This window comes from Tribolium castaneum, chromosome 1, assembly GCF_031307605.1.
Source record: "Tribolium castaneum strain GA2 chromosome 1, icTriCast1.1, whole genome shotgun sequence".
Classification (NCBI taxonomy): domain Eukaryota; kingdom Metazoa; phylum Arthropoda; class Insecta; order Coleoptera; family Tenebrionidae; genus Tribolium; species Tribolium castaneum.
Window position 1 is genome coordinate 32443669 of NC_087394.1, and position 17154 is coordinate 32460822.

The 17154-nt window shown below is 32.6% G+C and overlaps 6 protein-coding genes across 7 annotated transcripts; all 6 read right to left on the minus strand.

The window, feature by feature from the left end:
* Nucleotides 1-662: 662 nt before the first annotated feature.
* On the minus strand, nt 663-1613 carry LOC103313845 (chymotrypsin-1). Of its 2 annotated transcripts, none has more exons than XM_015977655.2 (3): nt 1514-1613; nt 1276-1468; nt 663-1228 (listed from the first exon to the last, which is right to left on the minus strand). In XM_015977655.2, the coding sequence occupies exons 1-3, from the start codon at nt 1518-1520 to the stop codon at nt 673-675; spliced, it is 756 nt and encodes a 251-aa protein (XP_015833141.1). In that variant the 5' UTR covers nt 1521-1613; the 3' UTR covers nt 663-672. The 2 variants fall into 2 exon arrangements, with proteins under 2 accessions (XP_015833141.1, XP_015833140.1); XM_015977654.2 differs by having other exon boundaries at nt 1518-1610.
* Nucleotides 1614-3076: 1463 nt separating this feature from the next.
* Nucleotides 3077-3520, minus strand: LOC103313848 (cuticle protein 63). Its single transcript, XM_008198169.1, has one exon. The coding sequence runs from the start codon at nt 3518-3520 to the stop codon at nt 3077-3079; it is 444 nt and encodes a 147-aa protein (XP_008196391.1).
* Nucleotides 3521-3918: 398 nt separating this feature from the next.
* MFK3-12 (cuticle protein 38) lies at nt 3919-4576 on the minus strand. The gene is made up of 3 exons (NM_001416374.1): nt 4541-4576; nt 4265-4483; nt 3919-4178 (listed from the first exon to the last, which is right to left on the minus strand). Exons 1-3 carry the CDS (start codon nt 4550-4552, stop codon nt 4017-4019), a joined length of 393 nt encoding a protein of 130 aa, NP_001403303.1. The 5' UTR covers nt 4553-4576; the 3' UTR covers nt 3919-4016.
* Nucleotides 4577-6524: 1948 nt separating this feature from the next.
* Nucleotides 6525-7079, minus strand: MFK3-11 (cuticle protein 70). Its single transcript, NM_001416373.1, has 2 exons — nt 7042-7079; nt 6525-6992 (listed from the first exon to the last, which is right to left on the minus strand). Exons 1-2 carry the CDS (start codon nt 7051-7053, stop codon nt 6612-6614), a joined length of 393 nt encoding a protein of 130 aa, NP_001403302.1. The 5' UTR covers nt 7054-7079; the 3' UTR covers nt 6525-6611.
* A 2765-nt stretch (nt 7080-9844) lies between these two features.
* Nucleotides 9845-10310, minus strand: MFK3-10 (cuticle protein 65). Its single transcript, NM_001416372.1, has 2 exons — nt 10283-10310; nt 9845-10231 (listed from the first exon to the last, which is right to left on the minus strand). The coding sequence occupies exons 1-2, from the start codon at nt 10292-10294 to the stop codon at nt 9944-9946; spliced, it is 300 nt and encodes a 99-aa protein (NP_001403301.1). The 5' UTR covers nt 10295-10310; the 3' UTR covers nt 9845-9943.
* A 4552-nt stretch (nt 10311-14862) lies between these two features.
* Nucleotides 14863-15461, minus strand: LOC103313758 (cyclin-dependent kinase inhibitor 1C). The gene is made up of 2 exons (NM_001416375.1): nt 15402-15461; nt 14863-15347 (listed from the first exon to the last, which is right to left on the minus strand). The coding sequence occupies exons 1-2, from the start codon at nt 15414-15416 to the stop codon at nt 14946-14948; spliced, it is 417 nt and encodes a 138-aa protein (NP_001403304.1). The 5' UTR covers nt 15417-15461; the 3' UTR covers nt 14863-14945.
* Nucleotides 15462-17154: the final 1693 nt, after the last annotated feature.

Here is a 17154-nt window from a genome sequence, read left to right on the forward strand (position 1 = left end):
TCAGTTTTATATTAAGTTTTATTACAATATTTTAATCTACGTGATTCTTGAAATGGTGCTTTCAAGATACAGATTCGTGAAAAGGCTGCTAATGGAAGGACAAAATACTGAAGTTTTAAAAAAATGTGCATACAGCGTTTTCGTTTTGAAAGAATCTGTTGACATTTTTAATGAAATTTTTGGGTGGCCTATACTTTTCCTCGTATTATATACTTCACTAAAAATTCTTTACTATTTTGAGTCTGTCATAAGGGACGTCGCTAGCTCAAGAATAGAGCTAATAGTAGCAGATATTACTCTTATATTCACTTATTTGGTACGTCCTTAACTACTTTAATTGTTTCTCATACTTTAGCCTCAGATTGGAATATATGCAATTTTTGTGAAGTGTGACGACGTGATTAAAGAAGCAAGAACAATTTTTGACCTTTGTCAGAAAATCAAAGCCAAGAATCAAAAACTGGAAGACGTAGTTGTGACTAACATTAATGTTTTACCGAAATTTTCAGCGGCCAGATTTTTCAGTGTTGATAAATCGGCAATACTGAAAATGTTGAGCACACTTGTGACTTTTGTGCTTGTTATATTCCAGTTTAAATTCTTAATGAGGGACGGTTTCGAAAAACCGGCTCCGAAAACGGGTTAAATAAATGTGTTAAAAATCAAATCAAACTATTTATTGTCAATATTTAAATTAATTTTTGTTTTGTCCTTCAACCACGTAAAATAAGGTTCCACGTTGGTATAAATATTAGGTGATTTATTGGCACATGAGACTCCCCAAGACACAATTCCGATCTGATTTTCATTTTTGTCTAGAAGCGGGCCTCCAGAGTCTCCCTGGCAGTCGCCTCTTCCTCTTGTGCCTCTAGTGCAAATATGTGTTGAAAAAATGAGCGATTTATATTTTTTTGCCATTTGTTTTTTACAATTTCGAGGGTAGAGTGCTCTCATTTCCACCACTTTGAGTTCATTTGATATGGAAATGGGGTCTTTAGGGTTCACAGAACCCCAGCCTACGACTTCCACAGGCTGGTGTAACGATTTTAGTTTACCCAGAACCACCGGTTTGACACTCTCACAAAATTTTATGGTGTCGCGTAAATGTAGAACGGCAATGTCATTTCGAAAAGTTTTTGGATTATAGTCATGATGGTATATTCCATAAATGATAACGTTTCTTACATTGTTCTCAAGCAAATTATTCGAACCATATCTTACTGAAATACTGCTTTGGTTTAATAATATGGATTAGGTTCTTAACTATTATATTACGGATCACGTAAATAAAGACAATGCGCTGCTGTCAGAACAACGTTGGGTCCAAGGATGGTACCACCACATCCATGTTGTTCTTTAAATCCGTATCTGATGGAGACGATAAATTGGTATTTGTGGTTTTGAGCATAACTACCTCCAACTATTCGTGCCTCAGGAACGGATTTTTCGATTAGGTTTTTCCCTAAAACTAGATTTTTCGGAAGATAATGAAATAACAAAGTTACAGACTTACCTACCATCTGTTATTTTAAACAAAAGTATGGTCATAAGTGTGGTTGTCATTTGAGTTGCAAGTACTACATGAGTAACGGTGGAATAAAAGTAAACTAAGCGTGTGAGTTGTAATATTCATAAATGTAAATTTGAGCGATAAGATTTTAGCAAAGGTTAGGGGCAAGGAAGGTAAAATCGTTTTACCGTGAACAAAGCTAAGCTATTTTCAAGTGTTTTTAACAAGAAAATAAATGCTTGGGAATGTATAACAGTACTTAATACGTTAACTAATTTACCAATTAAATTCTTCTTCTACTCACTTTACACATGTCTATTGGTTAAAAAATTGAATTATTTTGCTATTTTCTTTATTGAAATGAAAAAAAATATGTATTAAATGTTTGGGCTATACATGTAAGTATATTTTAACTGTATTATATCGAAAAATAATTATCACATAAAATTCAGTGTTTGCTCGCTGGGTTTTTTTTGAAAATATTACTTGAATGTTGTTTTGTGCAAAAAATAACTTTAAAAACGATTGCTAGTTCCAAAAAATACAGACTGAAATGGAGGAAATACACAACATTTTTCAAAAAAATGTTCAAACAGGTAGATTCAATTTTTTTGAAGCTAAATTTTGACATCACAGTGTAATATCATGCATTGTGACGTTATTCTTATTATGATAATAAGATTATCCTGGTAATAAAAAAAGCAAAAAAAACATTTTGTCACTTAAATACATACAAACGTACATTCGTGACTTATTTTATAAGCGGCAACTGTTTTTTAATTTTTTTTTTAATAATGAGCATGAAAACACAATATGACACCTAAACCAAGAAAATATACAAAAAACATTATTCTTTATAAAATAAAACAACAACAAAGAAATAAAGCTCTTTGTGTAATAATCTCAATAACTTTTAAAACATTCTTATTATACTCTCTTGCTTTTTTGTTTATTTATACTTACAAGATGCAATTTATTACAATAACACAAATATTTTCATTATTTATACGAAGTGACTCAAATGTGTATGGCGATAAAAAAAGTTCAGTTAAGCACAAATATGAAGACAGATTTTTGTTTTCTATCAACATATTTTTTTTAAATTTATTTTTTATCAACGGTATCGATTCTTGCTCTTTTATTGTTTTCTATGATGTCGAATTTAATTTATTGTCGAATTTGCAAGATGGAGCATTTATTTTCAGGCAATTTGGCTCGTTTTTAAGAAAAGAATCAAGAAAAATAATTTGGGTTATTTCTAAGCGAATTGGTTGTTTTTTAAACAGATAATTCTTAAAAACAACTTATTTCAACTACACAACGAAACACAGACATTTTTATTGAGAAACCTTGTCATAGGATCGCTTTTACCTATTCAATCTATTTGACGAAGTGTTGTAAGCATTAAACAAGTGCAAATTTATTGCAACACTGTGGACTCCTTTAAGTTTTCTGTTATTAAAAAGAATACATAATAATAAATTGGAGAAAGGGCAGTTACAATGTAGAAAAAATTTATTCGCTGAATAGAAAAAATCAGTATTTCACAAAACATTTAAGGACGCATTATTTGCCATATCCGTGCACTCCATGCCCAAGTCCTCCCCCTAACCCCAACCCCACGCCTCCAAGTCCCAGTCCGACGCCCCCTAAGCCCAGTCCGGCGCCCCCTAGCCCCAGTCCAGCGCCCCCATATCCCAGTCCTCCGGCGTGTCCAACGACTCCGACAGCAACCGGACGGCGAACATCAAGACTAGAGGTGGCAGCGCTGGAAACCCGGACCGCCGGAGCGGCCACTGCAACGGGCGCTGCGGCGACCACCGGAGCGGCGTGAGCGGTGGTGTAGGTGATGACTCCGGGGTGGATGATGTCGTGTCTTGTCTGTTGACTGACGGCCGTTGGGGCGATGACCGGAGCGGCCACCGCCACCGGAGCCGCCACTCCGTGCAGGAGTCCGGGTTTCGCAAGAGCGGACGCAATGGAGACGAGGAAAATGACGATTTTGAACATTTTTGGATGTTCGGTGGTGTGCGTTGGTGGAGACTGATGTGGTGGTAATGGTTCGGGTGGTTTTATACCAGGACCGCATGTGAAATGTGGTTGGTGGTTGGCGGTAATCTTAGATTGATTAGATTAGGTTCTCAAGTCTGTTGAAATGTATTCTTAGATTTCAGTCCTTTCACAAATTTTTGAAAAAAATCTATGTGGATGTATTACAAATTCCACGTTTCAAAATTTCAAAATTAATAAATAATTGGGATAAAAATTATTATACTAATTTTTTACAAAATTTTTGTCTTAAATTACCAGTGAATGACGAGCAATTGGAAGCGATTAAAATTGTAACAGACACGTTGTTTCTTCAAAATATTAAAACAGAAAAAAAGGTAAAGAAGTAAAAAAGCCCATTTCACTAGCAATCAGTTTATTCACAGAAAATTTATCAAAATAAATATGTACAAAATCATCAGGCGGCAATAAATAAATTAACCATCACGGCACTAGCTTAGAAGTGGTGGAGTCCGCCGTAGGCGAAAGCGGGGGCGGCGGCATAGGACAAAGCTGGAGCGGCATGCACAGCTTTGACTACGGGGGCGGCGTAGGAAACAACGGGAGCGGCTTTGACGACGGGGGCAGCAGCGACAACTGGGACAGCAGTCTTAGAAATCTACAAAACAAACAAAATAGTTGAACACATTGACTTACAGATGGAAGCACTTAGATTTTCGCATAATTTTCAAAAAATTATATTACTTTGAAGGTGTTTTGGTAAGAGGTGGCGACTGGGACGGCGGTTTTGACGGCCACGGGGGCAGCGGCGACGTGGGCGACGGGGGCGGCGTAGTGAGCGACGGGGGCGGCGTAGTGAGCGACAGGGGCGACGTGGGCGATGGGGGCGGCTACGACGGGGGCAGAGTAGGCCAAACCGAGATTGCCGGCTTTAGCAACGGCCAAGAGGGAGAGAGCGACTACCTGCAGAAAAATATTTTCAATAAAAACGCACTGTTTTTTTTTTGAATTTTGACTTACGAATTTGAACATTTTTGTAATTTGTTGGTTCGTTCTGTGGAATCGAATGACGATTGGGGTATTCGGTGCTGCTTTTATAGTGAATCTTGGGGTCTAAACTCTGGGTATGTTCTGGGTCAGGGTTATGATGTAACAAGGACCCCGTTTCACTTTCATTCGATTGTTGCTATCCATTGCGATGATTTACTGAAAGCTAGTGCCAATTTTGTTCCCAAAAATAATCGTAGGTGTTTATCACATTTTTTAAAATCACGATTAAAACGCACAAAAGGTGAGTTTTTAAGATTTTAAATAAATAAACAATGCTTTCATGTTATTAAATTTTATTTTTTTATTTTTTTTAAGTGACCCACCCTGTATTTGTTGCTCAATCTATTATTAGTATTACATAAACATTTCAAAGATTAATTATCGAATGGGTTTGTAAAAGTGTGATAAAACCGAAGTGGCCAAAATTGGCATTTTTTAATAGATCATTTTATTCCTAATTAAAAATGTTGCTACACTTTTATGGTCAATTGCTAATAAAATCTTGATCTCAATCTAAATTGTTGTAAGAACTAATTTCTTATTACAATAAGAGGATAATTAATTAATTTTTATGAGGTAACAGTGGCACATTTTGTTATAAAAAACCTGTTGCATTTTAAGACACCTTTGTTAAAAATTCATTAATTTTGCAGCGCAGCGTCTTATTTAGAAAGTTCAAGTGAGTTTTCCGTCATTTAGAGATTTCAATGTAAAATGATCATGGTCAAGATTAACTGAAGTAATAAATAACATATTTATTGTTTGAAAATACTCATTTAAAAAACATTCGTTTTGTTAATAGTTTTGTGGCAAGGTGAGACTTGTTTAAGATGCATATCTTTGATTGTTCTTTTCAGAAAAAAAAACAGTTTCTGTTGCGTTAAATTGCGAGAACTTCTCAGTTGATTATCGGAACTGTTATTATAATTTTATAAATGGTGTTTTGTAAATTTCATTGACTTTAACCTTATAAGACTGTAATTAGCATAATATTAATCATAACGACCTAGAAAAATTGGTATTCGTAATATATTGTATTTTTCGTGCGTATTAAGTAGGGACAGCTTCATTTCATTTAATTCCACTTTAATGCTTCTATAACTCTCTCAGTGTATTGTTTATTAAATAAATTTAAGATTTATAGACTCAAAGTTTACCGATTTAAATAATAAAAAAAATTAGTTTATCGTTTATCAAAATCTAGCAACATTAAAATTTCTAACTGTAGGTATAGTTGCTAAAAATAAAACAAATTTATTTCACTAATTAAATAAGACATAATAGATTGGTTTACATTTTATTGCCAATATTTCAAGACTTACCGGTTCTGAATTTCAAGGAAATTGCAATTTCTCAATAAGCTTGTTTAATTGAAAAACAAAATTTAATTAATAGTGTGTAGTTCTAGTGTGTGGGATGATGTATGAAGTGGAATAATATATTGTTTCGCATAGCATTATAATACATTAGAAAATAAACAAGTACAAATTAGCCGGATTGTGCTTTTTATAGGTAGCTATTAAAACGATCCCTCGCATAAATTCAAATAAAACAAAAAGACCGATTTTTGAAACGTTATTAATATAATTACAATCAAATGCTGGTTTAATTAACTAATTACTAGAGCAAATTAAACCAGTCAGATGAACTACTAATCGCAAACTAACTTTTAACAGTGAATTACTTTTAATACTGCTTCATTAATCTGATTAGTCTGATTAATTTTTTGACAAAATCGTTTAACAAAAAACAATAGAACAGAAAATATTGTCTGCAATGCTATTAAAATTATAAAGTACTACCTATATATAACTTATACAGGTATGAGTAATGTATGTAGATAATTTTGTTCCTATTTTTTTTAGTTACTGATGTAACGAATAATTGTATTATTTTGAAATTTGTATAAAACTTTTTTGAAACTTTGGATCAGTTCCGAAATAAAAAACAGGTATCAATATTTTCGCAAGTTTTATTTTAATAAAATACCAAAAATAAATTATTTTTACACTTAAACCTAACGCTCGTATTATTACACGTCTTAAATCCCTTTAATTCCAATTTCTTCTCCCAACCCTTCCAACCCAATTTTTCCGATTCCGATACTTCCAAGACCTACACTTCCAACATGAGCTACAGCAACAGGAGCGTGAGCTACAGCTATAGGTGCGTGAGCTACAGCTATAGGAGCATGAGCTACAGCTACAGGAGCGTGAGCAACAGCAACGGGAGCGTGGGCAACAACAGCAGTTGGATGCAAGCTAATTTGGTTGTAGTTTTGGTACGAAGTGGCGCCGACTGTTTTAACAACAGGGGTAGCTACAGCAACAGGAGCAGCAGCCACGACAGCTCCATGTCCGATTCCTAATCCTGTTGTGATTACTCCAGCATTTGCGCCATAAATGGCAGCTACAAACACAAGCTGGGAAAAAAATCACTCATTTGTTACATTTTGTGGTTTATTAACTTACCAATTTGAGCATGATGATAATGATGGCTTGGTGTCTGCAGTGGAGACTGAATGCTGTGGATAAATTACGGTTGGGGTTTTATACCATTATTAGGGCCCCACTGTGTATAGTAATCTAGTTCAGGTCTTTCAGTGGAAACGTGTGTTAGATATAGGCATATGACATTGCCATTGATAATGAATTATGAACTGTATTGCATGTATGAATAAATACTACTAATTGTAGAAAATTGATTAAAATGTAATCTTTTTATTTTGTAATGGTAACGACGCTATTTACTTGACCGACATTAGTAGATTTTTGTTGTCTTTCAAGTCATATATTACATATTTCGAATAAATGTCTTGAAAAAAAGATATTGCGGCCGGTTAGTAGTAGGCTTTAAACTTTTAATTGCGACTGCATATTATTCTAATTATTTTCAGTATTTGCATAATAGAGTTGCACTTGAATTTACTTATATTTGCGTAATTCGGAAAATTAACAGAATCAGGTAAAGGTCTTGAGAAGGTAAAGGCTTCCGAATTTTATTTTTTTAAGGTTTTTATATTTCTTAATTTTTTTTAATAGATAAATATTTTTGTATTTTTAATTTGTTTTTTTATGTTGTTTTTTATAAGTATTTTCGTTTATTTTTTTTATAATTTAAGAAAAAAGTTATCTAAGGATTCAACACTAAATTTTGAAGTTATGTTTCACCTTTACCTTCATCTCTTTTTCTCTTAAACCAAAAAAAATGTTTTCTATCTTGCTTAGGATGTGCTCTTACGTTTACAATTTGGCGCCTTTGCGTACTTTTATCTTTTGTCGCATTATTTTCTTATTTCTGTTAGTTTTATGCTCCGCTTTACGTTTGTACGTCTGTGTGTTCTCTCAATCTCTTATTTTTGTTTACGTGTTGTTTCACTTACCTTTTCTACACTTTTTTTTCATAGAAAAATTGTTGCCGTGATCCGGGTTCGAACACCCGACCTCCCCCGTCGAAAGTGGCGCTTATACCACTGGGCCACCAGGGCCCCAGGTACTGACCGTCTTTTGCAGATATTTTAACACAAAATTTTTAAATAAATAAACATTACAAACTATATAATTGCAATAATTCACCTAAAACGCAAATACACTCAGTTCAAAAGTCGGGGAATTAGCTCAAGAAAACATTTTCTTCCACTTTTTTTCAATTTAATTCTCTAATTTTTCACCAGAATTCATCAAAAAATACCGGCCGTATAAGTTAATTCTACAACAATAAAATTGTTTTTACTTTTTTTGCGACTTTCAGTACGTTTTTGACCGAAAATAGACATAATTCCTCCAAAAATCACCAAATTTGTGTATTTTCTAGTCAAAAATAGTGGACTGGATTCGCAGTGGCCATAATTTTTATTAACAATGTTTTTCGGAACTTTACTAAACAAAATCAGTTAACTAAAAATTTTTAGAGATAAATTAAATGTTTTCGTTTTATAATTTAAGAAGTAAGTCATCTAAGGATCAACGCTAAAGTTTGAAGATATGTTTCACCTTTACGTTTATCTCTTTTTCTCTCAAAACAAAAGGTATTTCAATTTAATTAAATTTGTTACACTTTTTATAAAAAGTTTTTAATAAAAACTGCAGTTAATGTCTAGTGAAATATTTTTATAGACTTGTTATGGTAAACTCAATAGTTAAGACAAATAACATGACCTATTTTAAAACCATTAAGTAAAAGCATTTGCTGCAGTGGGTTGTGATCTTAATTCACTTTATTGTAAAAATTAAAGAAATGTTTTGAGACATTATTGCAAAGCTGTCAATCTACTCGTATCATAAAAATAACTGTTTATTCGTCCCAGATAAGACATATAATATCTTGTTTTTAAAATTAAGATTGTAAAAAACCTTTAAATATGTCATATTAAATTTTTTTTCGTTTCAAAATTAATAAATAAGAGAAATATTTAACTCATACAAAAGAACGATTAAAATACAGAGGAAGTTAATTGTAATGTACGAGTATTATTTTAAAAACCCAAAAAATTTCTTTTGTTTTATATTTTTTGATTTCTTTTTTTATTATAATCAGAAAGAAACAGTGTCTAGTTAAAAAATTAAAAATTCTAAGCTATTACTCAAAAACTAATGAGAACCATCGTAAATGTTTCTATATTGTCAAAATACTACATTTACTTTTGTAAACTTTTATATTTTGTTTATCTTAAAAATTTTTGTTTATTTATTACTTGGTTCTCCGGCCTTCTACAAATTCAACGTCGGTGATTAAAATTTTACATAACTCTTTTACACATGAGAGACTTTTTTGTCGAACTGAGAGTTGTTTATGTGGCGGCTGAATTTTTTTATAAAATCGATCTGTTCGAGATTTTTTTTTAAATTGACCCATAACAATAAGACATGAATTTTGTGGGTTACTTTTAGTTCAGTCTGTATAACAAGTTATTTGGTTTTATTGGTCTTTAAAGTACTGTTCTTTTTATTATGATTTTTTTAAGTTCTTTATTTACTATACTATTACTTATTAACATTTGAAACCAAATTCTGCCTAGTTTCTTATATCTTCTGCTGCAACATTTTTTATCCGAATCATTCTGACTTGTCACGACGTAATAAAAAAATTAATTAAACTAAATGACTGTAGATAATTTTAGAAAATAATTAGGTATAAACTACTACAATCTGCGATCAAATTTTTGTTGTTTGTATAATTAAATTAGTCGTTTAGTAATTTTTAAACTTATAAAATGTCAAAGACATAAAAATGGTAACTCTTCTTATCAAAATCAAACCCAATTAAAAGACAGCATTTGTAATGGATCGTTTATTTTCGAAGCATTTCCAAAAAAATAAATAAAAATTTACATATCCCTACAAGTAAACGTTGCTCATCTCTTCACCGTGGGCCCTAATGGAGGAGACCATGGCCAAAGCCGAGCCCATGTCCGTAACCGACGGCGACGGGAGCGTGAGCCACGGCGATGGGAGCATGGGCTACGGCAACGGGGGCGGCAACAGCGTGGGTGGCGACCACTGGGGCCGGGTGCACGCTGATTTGGTTGGAGTTTTGGTACGAGGTGGCAACGGGGGCATGGGCTACGGCTACGGGGGCATGGGCCACGGCCAAGGGGGCCACAACGGCCCCGTGGCCGATGATGCCGGCGTTGGCGGCGCAGACGGCCATAGCGAGGACTACCTGCAATAACAACGGCCAATTATCCACATCGTACAGTCACTAGTCACTTACAAATTTGAACATTTTGCTTGCTTTGTCGTGTTGGGCACTTGACTGGTTTGTCTACGAGCTTGAGACTGTTTTATAGCGAGCTGCCCCACTGTACCCCCGATCTAGGGCAAGGGCCCCTTTCATTATTTTCAAACTAAAATCGTAAATATGATAGTATCTGCTCCAGAACAGTTGCGTAGTCAATAGCATTGTTAGTTGGCTCTAAAGCTGTTGCACAAGATTGGTTGAGACGGCAGTTTAAAATTACAAAAAATATGGAACCGCAAACTCCCGACAGTCCCAAGAGAAAGATTTTGAGTGGCGAAATTTGCCACAGATTTGCTCAAAACACGTGATAATGAACTGCTTTTTAAAGGTGTTAACTGTAATGACTAATGATTCAATTTCGACATAAAAAGACAAAAAATCTCACGCAATTTTGAAAATCCTTTCAACACATACATACCGATCACAGTTGAGCAATTGTGTAGTGATTTGTGTAATAAGAGATATGATTATAAGGATTTGAGAAAAAACGGTCCGGAACGCTTTCTATGCATGTGTTTTACTGTAAAACTTGTTCGGGATTTTTCGATACAATATTGCATTCATTGTAACGCTTCGGTGGGTTTGCAAACGTAGTCTTACCAACGTTTTAACTAAATACAACACGCTTGTGACCTATTACTAATGCACTTAATAAGCAAGAAATGCCACAAAGAGTCTGCTCTTAAAGCAGGGAAACAAATAAATTATTTTTAATTTTTTTATCTAGGTAAACAAATTAAAGACATCAAGGAACAAAGAGGAACGACGTTAATTCGGTTTTAGACGCATTATGTTTTTTTAAAAGAAGCGTTTTTATTTTTTTGAATGTGAAAGGAAATGAGAGTTGACCGGATTGTCTTTGGGCCTTCAAAATCTAGAGCTTTCAGTTGGTTAGCTTACTGAAGCTTGTGAAATTTCTTGCGACTCTTGTAGGTATACTGTACCGACAGAAGTACTGATACGCTTGAAATTTTTGGAGGTTTTTAAGTTCTAGTATAGAAATAATACGATTATCTCTCGTATAATAAAATGCTTCGATATTTTAATTCAACCTTGCACGATTTATTCTAACACCTTTCGTATGAATTGGCAGAGCTAATTTAATACAAGTAAAAAATTAAATGGACTTTAGTTGTCGATTAATACTAGATTATATATTATTATTTAATGTTGTATCTAAGTGTATAACATTAAACCAACCTTTACAAGAGTGAGTATAATTACTACCTCAAGCTTGTATGCTTTCAATGTTATGGATTTTCTAGAATAGATCCCTACCTAACTAATTATTATCAAATGAAAAATCAAATTACGTATGCGCATTATTCATATTTTCTTGAACTACAGCCATATTTCATAGAATACAAACCAATTAGGTTTTATATGTAGCGTAAAATATCCTCGAGTCAATAGATTTTTCATTTCATTAAATTGCAACAACCATTAACAAGTTCTCATTTTGTGTTACTGAGTCATGGGTATTAAGAATAAACAACCTCCAATAATAAGTACAGTCATTTTTTTCTTCGCTAAATTGTGGACATAAGTGTAGCAAGGACAACATCTTTTAGATTTGTTGGATTTGCGTTTTTATTGTTGTGACAATAACTATCACAAAAAATCAAACAATATATTGCGGCCAATTAACGCAAATTAACCAAAACGCTGTAAATAATGGCCGAAAGTGGGGGAGAAATTTTTTTATTTAAAAATTTTTGTTTAGTTCGAGTTTTATCTACTCAATAAATCACCGTCCATCAAGCTGCCTGTGGCTGGTCATTTGATTGACATTGTACGAAGCCAACTTGATGGAAGATTATTTATAATCACGTTGTACATCTACGCTAAATTATTATATTATATTTATTTTTTCGAATTATTCTTCTGTAAGCGGTTGTAACATTTTGTGTAGAAAGTGAATTTGGCTGTAGTTTCGGATGCAAGACAAAGCTTCGAATGCAAATTGCCGGCTGTGTCCGCACTCCGGTAACAATGTTACGTCACATCAGATATATCACCTATAAAGGTAGACAGATTTGGTATATTTAATTTAATTCTAAGTGCACTTGTTCTACTTTCACGAAGTGCACCAGCTGACCGTGACGGACACACCTACCGTAGGTAACCCAAGTAACGCTCTAGGAATTAGTGTACCTACGTGAAGAGAATTTGTTGTGTCCAAATGACATAACATATTACCCACACAATACCTCACCATTACTTTTGCAAAGGCAATGTTTGCACACGTTCTAGCAACCTTTTATTTTTCTGGTACAAAATAGCGGTTCTTGGTTTCCATTAAGTGTGTTCAAAAATATTTTTTTTTAAATCTTAAAAATGCAAGGCTGAAAACATTCACCAAAGCTAACCGTAATTTATGATTATTTTTAAATGATCAAGAAATTCGAATATTATGTCTTCTTAATTATTTGTAGATGGTTCCATTTTGGTAACCTAATAAATAAGATTACCAAGGCTGTTTCAAGACCAGTATCGGTTAAAAATATATTGATTATGTATGATATAATTACGCTTTCATTGCCACATATTTTAAAATCACTTGAAATTATGTGAAAAATGGGGCAATTCTGCCACTACTGGCTGTTTTAGAAAAAACTTAACGACATACCTACTAACGTGTTAATTTATTTAAGCATTTGACAAATGTCTGTAATCACTTTAAATGTTATAAATATGTAATGAAATAATTAATCTTGATAATCCGGTTTCTTATAACCTACTTAAAAATTGATAATATGCTTGTATAAAATCTGATAAATCAATTTGCGAGTTTCCAGACTGCAGTGCAGAGCAAATCAGAGATCAGTAGAAAACTAAGAACGTGCTTGATTACTCGTAGGAACACTAAATGTAAACTTATAAATAATAAAACTATTTCTAATAACTCTGTCTAATGTGAATGTGTTTTACTTTGTTGTCGAAACTGTGGTAAGACTTAATGTGAAACAATACTTTATTTATTAAAGTATAGGAACCATAAATTGACCTGAACTGAATACTTGCAAAATGTTTGTTGTTAGAAAACACAGCATCTGAAGCAATCTATTTTGTTTAGATTTATAATTAAATTGAACCCTAATCAGATTGCAAAATTAGGTCTTAAAAATTACAAAACTTGTGTTTGTTGAAAATTTGCATATTATAATCATTCATTCTAGAACCAGATAAATAGTCTTTTTAATTGATACTGAGCTTAATAATTGTTTAAGAAATTTAAATTTAGTTGATTTAAATAATTTAAGGTACTAGGTAGGTATCTATTAGTAAAAAGATTTGTCTATTTTTGATTTAAATATCATAGTGTTATTTTTTTGGTAATTTATAATTTTTTGTAATTAGCATTTTAAGGTATACAGTATACTTTCTTAGTGTCTTTGTAAATTAATAAAGTTTAGAGTCAAGATTGTTTTGGAGTATTCTTCAAAGTTGTTTATAATTTTATGGCAAATAGAAAAAGAATTATTATTTGTTTTCCAGATATCGACAATGTTCGGTAGAGAACTTTGTTGTAAAAGTTTTTTTATTAAGAAATTTAACAGCAGACGGCTAGCTTATTATGAAATAATTAATTCCAAAGAAGTATTTAAATTTATATTACTTATACCTATTTGTAAATCCATAGAATGTTTGAGTTAGTGGTTATTGTCATGGCCGATAAATGGTCAAGGCCATTATCATCTCAATTTGCTTACAACATGAATATGAATTTATCGATGAAGATCATCACGTTTTGAGGCAAAATTTCCATAATAGCTAGGAAGTTCCAAAAATAAAAATTTGTTAATATATGTAACCATTTCAATAGAAAAAATTGTATAATAAAATGCTACCTTGGTTCAATGAATTTGAAACTTACATGCTCCTGCAGGATTATCCTACATACAATTTAAGCCACTACCTTAATTCTCCAACAAGCCTTCGAGGTAGTCTGTACTCGAGGTCATAGTCACATGACTTCCTTTTTTGCCATCACAGACACATGACTACAGACTTTCCAGCTTTCGCCGGATAAATGTTGAAAACAACTTTTTTGATTTATGGCCCTATGCATATTTGAAATAAAATAATTACAAAACCGAAGTTTGTTTGTTGATATTTACTAAAAATACCTACGACTAATACAAAGTCGAAAATGGTCCTTTATTTAAAAAAAAAACATTTTTTTTATACAAAATTATAATGTTTCTTGTGTTTTTTTAGGCCTAATTAGTTAAACAACGTATACCTACCCAGTTTATCCTTTAATTCATCAAAAGCCAAGTGCCTGTGGGGGTGGTTTGTTCAAAAATAAAAATATTAAGTTCATCAAAAATTATATTTATTATTTTATTTTATTTTTATTGTTATTAATAAGGGACAAAACAAAATGCCCGAAAGCTAGATTTTTTATTACACTCGTCATTTATTAGTCATTTATTTTGTAATTTGTACTTTAGCAACCAATGCATGTAGTTAAAATAAACTACATAGAAAACTATTAGATCTGTTTAAAATTGATGGGTATTTTTTAATGGGCGATTGAAAAGCTTGTATTATAAAAATGTTATTTATTGTGGAAAAGTATATTTCACATAAAATTATGTACAATATTTCTAATACCTATGAAGCATTGCTATCACCTTGCAAATGCAACCGGAGCTACAGCAGGAGCTACTTCTGGATAAGCAGCTGGTGCCACGGCAGGAACAGCAGCAGGAGCCACGGCATGGATGGATCTGGCTTGCAGTCCAGCAGGAGCGGGAAGAAGAGGGCCTGCATATCCAGCAAATGGAGGCGGAACGACAGCTCGAGGAACGACTGGAGCAACGGCAGGTCCCACATTTGGTACTAATGGGGCGGAATATACAGTTGGAGCTAACACTCCAGGCGCTGGTAAAATTCCTGTAGCTACGCTACTGGCATACGGGAAGACGCTCGGTGGAAAGAATTGTCGAAATGCAACAGGTGCTTGGACCGATGGCAGGAATTGCGATCCTGTTATGAATGTTACTTGGAGTAATAGACATGTAGCAAGAATCTGAAATTGATAAAATTATTCTGCTTTCATTTACTTGTAAATTTTTGAACTTACGTTTATGTAATTCATTGTGAATTTTGTTGTTTATCGTGTTTTGATAAGTGATCTACTGATAAATTTACTCTAGTCGCTGGCTATATATACGAATAAGAATATCTTCTATTGTTTCGTCATTTAGGAAGTAAAGTGAAATCGAAATCAATCGATAGTTTGGACGTGATTTGTAACACTAAATAGTAGTACCCTAATTTTTTTTATGTAATTATTAAAATACCCAACGTAAGAAGCCGCCAAAAACAATAATGCAATACTCGTAAGTCAAATTCAGTGTTTAATTATGACGTAGATGTCTGTGAAAAATAATAATATATAACAAATTTTCGAAAAATTTGCTTTATTTTGGAGTAAAAATTTCTTTGTAATTTTTTTTAAAGTTAGACAGAAATTACCAAAATTAAAGTTTTTTTTACTTAAAAATAAAGCTAATTAAAAAAAACTGTCTTACAATCATTTACACCATAAATCGCAATAAACACTAAAACTTTTAGCTTGCATTAGAACGCAATTCAAGAAGTGATCTTCATACCAATGTGTATCTTTCTGAGGAAACTAATTGTGTTTTAAACTAAATCATTTTTGTAAGATTTTCTGGATAATAAAAATAATGCTACTCACAAAACATTAAGGAATTTAATAGCAATTTTCTCAGTTAAATACATGGACATGGACTAGAAACAGCTTTTTTGCTTTTTACATAAATATGCGATTTGCATTTATTTTGTGGGCATAGATATTATTGTTAATACATATTTTTACCTATCGTTTATTTTTGTTTCAAAATTCACATTCACCCAGAAATTACAAAACATTGAGACGTTATATGCAAAGTACAAAACATCGCGCTGTATTTTTAGTTGCCTACATCTTTACCTAAGTTATCTAACTTTAATTCAATTTTTTTTTAGTAATAACACTGGCTCATTTGATTTAATTATTATTGTTAAAGTTTGTTAGTTTAAACATTAAAAAAATAAAAATAACATGTAAAAACCATCTTGATTTGTTCTGGTATCTTTGGGGGCCAATTTGTATTCTTTTGAAAAAAATAATTTTCGTAAGCAATATTTACAAATTTAAAAATTAAAAACAAACGACTTGAGCTGGAGCAATGGTTGAAAAAATCCCATTGTGCGCAAAAACAAGGCAAAGATTTTGTATTAGATATTAAAAATTTGGCAGTTTCATTTCCGTGGTTGCTTTTTGAGCAACAGATGTTGCAAAGGATTGCTTTGGACTTTGGATCGGTTGTAAAACAATAAAATGAACTCTAAACGGGTGTGGTGGTTCAAGATCCTACAAGGACTCCACCACAAGACTCGTTCTCACCAGGAAATGAGAAAAATCAAGTGCAAGGTTGAACAACTTGTGTGGAAAAATATACTGATTGTAAACCTGCTAAAACCTGTTTCTCATTTTGATGAAAACTGGTATATCATTTTGTGTGATTTTATTGTATTTTAAGATTAGGATAAATGAACTTTTAAATGTCCAAAATTTACGTACAATATTTACATTTATAGCACAATGCCAAACCTGTTCACCTATTATTCTTATGAAATTCGACAAATACTTCATGTTGAAAGTTCTTTTGTTGTTATAACATTTTACGGAACAGACGCGTTATGTAATTGGTGCGTCATTGACATACCTTAACAAAACGCTCCCCGAATATTGATAATGTGATAACAATGCGAATGGCATTTTAATTTTTTAACACAATTATAGATATTTCATACAGAAAATAATG

Bases quoted from the DNA above. Each gene is read 5' to 3' on its own strand.
- LOC103313845 (XM_015977654.2), bottom strand. From the start codon at position 1,563: ATGACAACCACACTTATGACCATACTTTTGTTTAAAATAACAGATG. The intron at 1,469-1,517 runs GTAGGTAAGTCT...CGAAAAATCTAG, and splicing joins TTTGTTTAAAATAACAGATG to TTTTAGGGAAAAACCTAATC. The intron at 1,229-1,275 runs GTAATATAATAG...AAACCAAAGCAG, and splicing joins TGTCTTTATTTACGTGATCC to TATTTCAGTAAGATATGGTT.
- LOC103313848 (XM_008198169.1), bottom strand. From the start codon at position 3,520: ATGTTCAAAATCGTCATTTTCCTCGTCTCCATTGCGTCCGCTCTTGCG.
- MFK3-12 (NM_001416374.1), bottom strand. The intron at 4,179-4,264 runs GTAATATAATTT...TTTGTTTTGTAG, and splicing joins CTTACCAAAACACCTTCAAA to ATTTCTAAGACTGCTGTCCC.